At 36.4% G+C, this 9,567-nt stretch overlaps 1 protein-coding gene across 3 annotated transcripts in view; it reads left to right on the top strand.

Annotated features, from left to right (window-relative positions):
* Positions 1-86: 86 nt before the first annotated feature.
* C5H12orf4 (chromosome 5 C12orf4 homolog) overlaps positions 87-9,567 on the top strand; it is a 54,398-nt gene continuing 44,917 nt past the window's right edge. The window contains exons 1-5 of one of the 3 annotated variants that reach the window (XM_007503756.3): positions 87-270; positions 407-613; positions 2,472-2,606; positions 4,355-4,569; positions 4,721-4,866. In XM_007503756.3, the coding sequence (XP_007503818.1) occupies positions 4,365-4,569; positions 4,721-4,866 (351 nt within the window). In that variant the 5' untranslated portion in view covers positions 87-270; positions 407-613; positions 2,472-2,606; positions 4,355-4,364. Of the gene's footprint in view, positions 271-406; positions 614-2,039; positions 2,247-2,471; positions 2,607-4,354; positions 4,570-4,720; positions 4,867-9,567 lie in introns of those variants that run through there. The other 2 variants (XM_007503755.3, XM_001365828.3) reach the window with 2 other exon arrangements.

The following is a 9,567-nucleotide window of genomic DNA, read 5'->3' as shown; positions in this document are numbered from 1 at the left end:
ACATTCGCTGTAGTCCTCCCCGTTTGTACTGGCTTGGAAGAAAAAAGTGGAGAAGGAAAAATCTTTCCAACTAATAAATGGGCATACAATAGAAAAAACTCAGTAAGACTGTGTCTAGTAGCTCTTTCTTTAAGGTTGAAGACAATGAGAACGGCGAATCTGCGGCAGTGTATTAGGAGAGGCTGCTGCAGTCTGTCTGTCAGCTGATCGGTTCTGAGAGTTGAGCTGAAGGACCCTGCCTTCTCCTGGCCCTGATCCTATAGACCGCAGGTGAGGTGTGGTGCAAACAGAGGGCCTTGAGGGACTCATACCTTTGTGGACCTTGCCTCCCGGCCCCATATTTCTGTACCAATCGCGCTACCCTCAATCCCGACCTTTAATTTTCTCTCCCCCTTCCTCTTTACAGCTCTGAACCCCACAAAGTACCCAAACCATTGCTCTTCAGCCACCCTCTTCAACTTCTTCCCAGAGCCCAGTCCCCAACCCCTTGGCAAAGTTCGCCCCTTGCAAGAAAATACGAATAACCCCCCGCCCGCCTCCGACATTGCTAATCGAAGAGATTAATCCAAACTTTTAACGAGAACTGGAAGCAACCTTACTAATTTGATAAACCGTAAGCCCCCGAACCGGTCGTGTCTGACTTTTTGTGACCCCATTAGGGTTTTCTTGGCAATGATACTGAAGTGATTTGCCATTTCCTTCTCCAACTCATTTTACAGATGAGGAAACTGAGGCAAACACGGTTAAATGACTTGCTCAGTCATCCAGTTAGTATATGAGGCCAAATTTGAACTCCCAGAGGATGAGTCAGGAGACTCCAGGCCTGGCAAACTATCCACTGCACTACCTAGCTGCCCAGATTTTTTTAAAAATTACTAGTGGAACCATTGAAAAGGGCAGAAGAACCAAAGAATTTGTTAAACCTGGAACAGGAGGGTTTGTAACTTGTAAAATTTTTAAATTAGAATATAAAAATATTCATTAAAATGAAGAGAGCTTTAGAGGTCATCTAGTTCATATCCAGCCCTATTTACACTAAACCATGTTGTCTGAACAAATATTTTATTTTCTAGGTTCCTTCTTCAGTCCTTCAATATATGTGCTCATAGAAGCATATATAGAGGGCTGGATGAAACTTAAGAAGCTATCCTAGTCCAACCCCCTTCTCATTTTTTTCAGATGGAGAAAGTTAGACCCAAGGAATGATTTATCCAAAATCACATTTATAGTAAACCACTAAGGAACAAAGGATCTGTGTTCAAATCCTAACTGTTATTTATGCCTATATAACTTTGGGCAAGTCATTTATCCTTGGCAAGTCACATATCCTCCCTGACCTTCAGTTTCCTCAACTGAAAAACAAATGAGTTGTTTGTTATAAATGATGGCCTCCCAAAGGTGTTTTCAGCTTCAAAGCTATACCGTGAACCCTTATTGTCTGACACCAAAGCTCTTTGTTCATACCCAGTTTGTATTCTCTCTTCTGTGATGATGTAATCTTTCATAAATAGAAGGGTTTCATTGGGCTCCCCAAAGCTATAAGCTCCTTGGGAGCAGAGGCTTCCTTTTCCTTTGTATACCACTTTAATTCAACAGATATGCATTGATGATGATACTTAAATAATAGGAGTTAGAGTAGAAGTGAAGTTCAGACAAGGCAAGTGGATACCTGACCTTAGGAGCTTATAGTAGGGGAACAAGACAAAATAACACTTTAGAAATGTATCCCCATAAAAAGATGTTATAGACTTCTAGAAGAAATATAGTCTCTAAAAAGAAAAACTTTAGAGAGGCTAACATTTTAATAGGATTTTAACAACAGAAGAAGTAATATAATCCACAAAGTTTGAACAAAGCTGTAATTGATGCTAATGTACAGGGCATAGTTAGGGGACCAGGTAGCAAATTTAATATAAGATGATGGACTCAAATGTTAACTATTTGTATGTCATTTGAATTCTATCTACCCCTAGACCACCTTCATGGCAAACACATGAAAAAAATTTCATTAGATCTTGGAATAGTTGGATACTTTTTTTATTCTTTTCTTTGCATTCTTAAGTATTTATCATATTTATCTAGTTTTCTTCAATAGGGTGCAATGTTCCCCAAGGGCAAGGACTTTGCTTATTTCATTTTATCACACCACAGCACCAAGAACTCTGATGATCGAGACTCAGTTGACTATATGTGAAATATAAATCCCACTCCCTCTATGTGCTGGAGGAAGAAAGAATAGTTTAAAGGTGTGTGTATATAATTATACAGAGAATGCAAGGGGATCATGAAAAAATTCTGACCTTTGGGGTTAGGAGAATCCTTCAGTAAGTTTTACTACTGTGGATTCAAGGTTTTGTGTGTGTGATCATTTTTGCTATGCAGACAATAAATTCTGCTTTAATAATTTTCTTTTTTAAACCCTTCAGGATCACCCTGCTCTGATTCCAACTCTCCAATTTTCCTTTTCACAGATGTGTCAAGAAAACAAACAACTACAATTGCTTAATATTTATTTGTGTGTTAACTTGACCAACTGAAGAAATTTTTTAAAAAAGTTGTTTGTCTGGCTAAGAGACAGAAAGGAGAATCAGTGGAATAGACTTTGGGTAAGTAACCTCAGCAAGACAGTCTATGATAAGTCCAAAGATCCCAGCTTTTGGGACCCAAATCCCCTATTTGACGAAAACTGCTGGGAAGATTGGAAGATAGTATGGGAGAGATTAGGTTTGCATCAACATCTCACACCCTACACCAAGATAAACTCAGAATGGGTGAATGATCTGAATATAAAGAAGGAAACTATAAGCAACTTAGGTGAACACAGAATAGTATACATGTCTGATCTTTGGGAAAGGAAAGACTTTAAAACCAAGCAAGAGCTAGAAAAAAAATCATAAAATGTAAAATCAATAATTTTGATTATATCAAATTAAAAAGTTTTTGTACAAACAAAACCAATGCAACCAAAATTAGAAGGGAAGCTACCAATTGGGAAACAATTTTCATAACAAAAACTTTTGACAAAGGTCTAATTACTCAAATTTATAAAGAGCTAAACCAATTGTACAAAAAAATCAAGCCATTCTCCAATTGATAAATGGGCAAGGGACATGGATAGGCAGTTCTCAGATAAAGAAATCAAAACTATAAATGAGCACATGAAAAAGTGTTCTAAATCTCTTATAATCAGAGAGATGCAAATCAAAACAACTCTGAGGTATCACCTCACACCAAGCAGACTGGCTAGCATGATAGCAAAGGAAAGTAATGAATGATGGAGGGGATGTGGAAAAGTAGGGACATTAATTCATTGCTGGTGGAGTTGTGAATTAATCCAACCATTCTGGAGGACAATTTGGAACTATGCCAAAAGGGCACTAAAAGATTGACTGCCCTTTGATCCAGCCAAAGCACTGCTGGGTTTGTGCCCCAAAGAGATAATAAGGAAAAAGATATGTACAAAAATATTCATAACTGTGCTCTTTGTGGTGGCAAAAAAGTGGAAAATGAGGGGATGTCTTTCAAATGGGGAATGGCTGAACAAATTGTGGTATATGTTGGTGATGGAGTACTGTTGTGCTCAAAGGAATAATAAAGTGGAGGAATTCCATGGGGACTGGAACAACCTCCAGGAATTGATGCAGAGTGAGAAGAGCAGAACCAGGAGAACATTGTACACGGATACAACTGTGGTACAATCGAATGTAATGGACTTCTCCATTAGTGGCAGTGCAGTGATACTGAACAACTTGGAGGGAACCACTATTCACATTCAGAGGAAAAACTGGGAGTAGAAACACAGAAGAAAAACAACTGCTTGAATACATGGGTCCAGGGGATATGGCTGGGGAGGTAGACTCTAAATGAAAATCCTAATGCGAACACCAACCACATGGAAATAGGTTTTGATCAAGGACACAAGTAATACCCAATGAAATTGCGCATTGACTGCGGGAAGGGGTGGGTGGAGTGGAGGGAGGGAAATAATGTTATTATTGTAACCAAGGAATAATGTTCTAAATTAACTAAATAAATTAATTTTAAAAAAATTAAAAAAATAAAAAGTTGTATTGTCATGAAGCCATAAATTTAGATAGAAGGAGTCTTTTATATCATCCGGTCTACCTCCTTTTACAGCTGAGGAAACTGACCCCAAGAGACATTAATTGGCTTTGCCCAAGGTCATACAAGTAGTAAATGACAGACAGAATTTGAATGATCTTCCAACTCTGAATCTGTCACTGTACCATGCAAGAATCAATAGCAGGAGAAAGAACTTTAATTGAAGTGTTACTACTACTCAGAATAGCAACTCTATTTAATAAAATATGATGGTGTATTTTTTTTAATATAGGACAATTTAGATGACAGCTATTCTGGCACCAGAAAAGATGAAAGCAAACCAAGAGAAATTTTGTGGGAGAGAAAGAGAATTTGTATATAAATTCAATGTAGGAAGCCAGTGCTGTGAACTTAAGGTACCTCTGAAATTTCCTGTTCAAGAGAACCCAAATAACCTGCATGGACGTCTCATGCTTCTTCACAATTTACCTTGCTTCATAGAAAATGGTGAGAACTCATTTTGCTTATTGTTTGATTGCTATGCTTCTTGGACTTTACTTGATTACATATTCCCCATTGCCTGTGCCTAGCACATAATAGGTGATCAATAAATGCTTGTTGATCAATTGAAAATGGATTTGTTTTATTCCTGTCCCAGACTTAAAAGAATCCCTGAGCCACTTTGTAGAAGAAGAATCTCTAAGAGACTATGACAGAGAAGCTGAGACTTCACTAGAAGCTTTGAAAAATGGAGAAGTTGATGTGCACCAGCTAACAAGTGCGTGGGCAAAAACTTATACTGAGGTGAGAATATGGCCAGTCTATAATTTCTCTCTTCTGCCTTCTATTTTCCTTTCCTTATCTATTTTCATTGGTCTTGTGAATAAATATTAACATACTTTGTAGGACTTTAAAGTTTACAAAGCAATTTGTAAAGTTCTGCTTCGGGAAGTAAGTAGTACAAGTATTATTATCCCCATTATCCCCAATGAGGAAGCATACTCAGAGATGTTGTGACTTGTCCCCAGTCAAACAGATCATAAATGTTAGAATTAAGGTTGAACCCAGTCTGGCCTTAGATACTTCCTAGCTATGTGACCCTCAGCAAGTCACTTAAACCTGATTACTTAGTCATCAACTCTCTTCTATCTTGGAACTGATACTTAATATTGATTCTAAGAGAGAAGATAAGGGTTTAAATAAAATTAAATAAAAAAGAAATTGGCATCCACAAACCAGCTTTTGATTTATTGTTTTGTTGTTGATTGTCTAGACTTAGAAAGCAAAGGAGAAATTATTAATAATGCAGCTTAAACTTTCAAGTGTATTTTGTGCATCCAGAACAAGTAGTTCAACATTTATTAAACTGGCCAGGAATCTCCTCTTGGTCATTGCATGCTGGTATGTATCCATTCTCTTCCTGACTTTTAGTACCACCTGGAACACTTTGGAGAGAGCAATCACTAATTGATGAAAGAATGTAGAATCAAAAGAGTGTTCTTATATCCCACCATGCTTAGCTCTACTTTCTAAAGCTAGGAAGAATAAGCCAATTTCTTTTTCCTGATAATAGCCTCCTCAGTTTTTGAAAATAAATATAATGTTCTTTCTCTTCTTTAGGATAAATATTCCAAACTCCTTCAACTAATCCTTATATGACATGATTTCCAACCCCTTCACCATCTTAGTAGCCTTCCTCTAGAATTTCTCATCATGTCCCTGTTTTCCTAGAATGTGAAGAATTTTTTTTTCTGATGTAGTCATCTTAAGGCAGTACTATTAATCCCCCTTCCATGCTTACTTTGAAAATCCTCCTTTTATTTATTTATTTTTTACTCTCAAATATTTTATTTTAGATGTTGAAAATATCCTGTGCTCTCTGTTTCCTTAAATTAAACATTTACCAAGGAGTGAAGAAATAATAGACCCTAGATAGTCTCAGATATTCATATGTGTGATGAGAGTTAATTTGTTTCCAAAAATACACATTTCTTTTGGAATCACCAAGAAACTTGTGTTAAATTATTTTAAAACTTCATCCAACTAATCCTAACAAGAAGGGATCCTTAGTATGTAGTATTCTAGATAGTAAAAAAAAATTAGATGACAAATCCTTATAATAGAGCTCCATGTGATTTAAAGAAAATATAATGGAGGTACTTGTCAATATTGAAATAGTTAATTATAAGGCAGATCTTTTTACTATTCAATGATTTGCCCTTATTAGAGTAATAGACATTTTGTGACTTCTCTGTTTATAGACATATATATATATACATATATATATGTATATATGTATATATGTAGGTGTGTATGCTGTTCAGTAATTTTCAATTATGTCTGACTCTTTGTGACTCTATTTGAGATTTTCTTGGCAAGAATACTCATGTGATTTATCATTTCCTTCTCTAGTTGATTTTACAGATTTACAGATGAAGAACTGAGGTAAATAAGAGTAAGTGACTTGCCTAGGGGTCACACAGGTAGTAAATGTCGGAGGCCATATCTGAACTGAAAAAGATGAGTCTTCTTGACTCCAGACCTGGCACTCTATCCACTGCAACCCCTAGATCCCTCTGTGTGTGTGTGTGTGTGTGTGTGTGTGTGTGTGTGAGAGAGAGAAAGAGAGAGAGAATTTTAGTAATATTTTGATACTTAAAACTTCTATTACAGTTTTATTTTTAAAGTTTTATAGTTACTTTTTGTTTTTATAGCACTCTTCTTTAAATAACACCTCCTTCCCAAATTAAACACTTAAGTTGTAACAAAGAAAAATATCTTAGAAAAACCAAAAGACATATTGATTGAGTCTAATGGCTTATCCCCCAGTCCACATTCATTGTTTTCTTACCTCTACTGAGAGAAGGGAAGTATCATCATTAGTTCCTTCCAACTAAGATTAATCATTACAGATGATTGGGGTTCAACTGCTTTTTATCATTTTAAAAAATTTATATAATTTTATCTAGATATTGTTCCCCTAATTCTGCTTACTTAGCTCTATATCAGTTTATATAACTTTTGCCATGTTTCTGTGAATTCCTCATATTTGTTATTTCTTTTGGTACAATAGTATTTCATCAAGTTCATGTTGATGTATTTATCCATACCCAGTAAATTCTAGTTTTTTGCTACCATGAAAAGTGCTACTATATAAATATTTTTATGTACATGGTGCCTTCTTTCTTGTCTTTGATCTCCTTAAGGGTATATGCTGTGGTATCTATCACCAGGTCAAAGGGCACAAATTTTTTTCATAATTCATAATTGTTCTTCAGAATGTATAGACCAATTCAGAGCACTATAACAGTATATTAGTCTGTTTTTTTAAAATAATATTTTATTTGATCATTTCCAAGCATTATTCATTAAAGACAAAGATCATTTTCTTTCCTCCCCCCACCCCCTATAGCCAACGCGTGATTCCACTGGGTGTCACATGTGTTCTTGATTCGAACCCATTTCTATGATGTCAATATTTGCATTAGAGTTTCGTTTAGAGTCTCTCCTCTGTCATATCCCCTCAACCTCTGTAGTCAGGCAGTTGCTTTTCCTCGGTGTTTCCACTCCCATAGTTTATCCTTTGCTTATGAATAGTCTTTTTTCTCCTAGATCCCTGCAGATTTTTCTGGGACATTACACCACCACCAATGGAGAAGTCCATTACATTCGATTATACCACAGTGTATTAGTCTCTGTGTACAATGTTCTCCTGGTTCTGCTCCTCTCACTCTGCATCACTTCCTGGAGGTCTTTCCAGTCTCCATGGAATTCCTCCACTTTATTATTCCTTTTAGCACAATAGTATTCCATCACCAACATATACCACAATTTGCTCAGCCATTTCCCAATTGATGGGCATACCCTCTCTTTCCAGTTTTTGGCCACCACAAAGAGCGCAGCTATGAATATTTTTGTACAAGTCTTTTTGTCCATTATCTCTTTGGGGTACAGACCCAGCAGTGCTATGGCTGGATCAAAGGGTAGACATTCTTTTGTCGCCCTTTGGGCATAGTTCCAAATTGCCCTCCAGAATGGTTGGATCACTTCACAACTCCACCAGCAATGAATTAATGTCCCTACTTTTCCACATCCCCTCCAGCATTCATTACTTTCCTTTGCTATCATGGTAGCCAGTCTGCTTGGTGTAAGGTGATACCTCAGAGTTGTTTTGATTTGCATCTCTCTGATTATAAGAGATGTAGAACACTTCTTCATGTGCTTGTTAATAGTTTTGATTTCTTTATCTGAGAACTGCCTATCCATGTCCCTTGCCCATTTATCAATTGGAGAATGGCTTGATTTTTGGTACAATTGATTTAGCTCTTTATAAATTTGAGTAATTAAACCTTTGTCAGAGGTTTCTATGAAGATTGTTTCCCAATTTGTTGCTTCCCTTCTGATTTTAGTTACATTGGTTTTGTTTGTACAAAAGCTTTTTAATTTGATGTAGTCAAAATTATTTATTTTACATTTTGTGATTCTTTCTATGTCTTGCATGGTTTTAAAGCCTTTCCCCTCCCAAAGGTCTGACATGTATACTATTCTGTGTTTACCCAATTTACTTATGGTTTCCTTCTTTATGTTTAAGTCACTCACCCATTTTGAATTTATCTTGGTGTAGGGTGTGAGGTGTTGATCTATTCCTAGTCTCTCCCACACTGTCTTCCAATTTTCCCAGCAGTTTTTATCGAATAGTGGATTTTTGTCCCAAAAGCTGGGATCTTTGGGTTTATCATATACTGTCGTGCTGAGGTTGCTTGCCCCCAGTCTATTCCACTGATCTTCCTTTCTGTTTCTTAGCCAGTACCAAATTGTTTTGATGACTGCTGCTTTGTAATATAATTTAAGGTCTGGGACTGCAAGGCCCCCATCATATGTGTTTTTTTTTTCATTATTTCCCTGGATATCCTTGATCTTTTGTTATTCCAAATGAATTTTGTTATGGTTTTTTCTAAATCAGTAAAGAAATATTTTGGGAGTTCAATGGGTATGGCACTAAATAGATAAATAAGTTTGGGTAGGATGGTCATTTTTATTATATTGGCTCATCCTATCCATGAGCAGTTAATGTTTTTCCAATTGTTCAAGTCTAGTTTCAGTTGTGTGGAGAGTGTTTTGTAGTTGTGTTCATATAGTTCCTGTGTTTGTCTCGGGAGATAGATTCCTAGGTATTTTATTTTGTCTAAGGTGATTTTGAATGGGATTTCTCTTTCTAGTTTTTGCTGCTGAGCTGTGTTGGAGATATATAGAAAAGCTGATGACTTATGTGGGTTTATTTTGTATCCTGCAACTTTGCTGAAGTTGTTGATCATTTCAATTATCTTTTTGGTTGAATTTCTAGGATTCTTTAAGTAGACCATCATGTCATCTGCAATGAGTGATAACTTGGTCTCCTCCTTGCCTATTTTGATGCCTTCAATTTCTTTTTCTTCTCTAATTGCTACTGCTAGTGTTTCTAGTACAATGTCAAATAGTAGAGGTGATAATGGGCATCCTTGTTTC

The sequence above is a fragment of the Monodelphis domestica genome, chromosome 5 (assembly GCF_027887165.1).
Source record: "Monodelphis domestica isolate mMonDom1 chromosome 5, mMonDom1.pri, whole genome shotgun sequence".
Classification (NCBI taxonomy): domain Eukaryota; kingdom Metazoa; phylum Chordata; class Mammalia; order Didelphimorphia; family Didelphidae; genus Monodelphis; species Monodelphis domestica.
The sequence above is the reverse complement of the archived record's forward strand: the minus strand, read 5'-3'. Positions and strand labels throughout refer to the sequence as shown.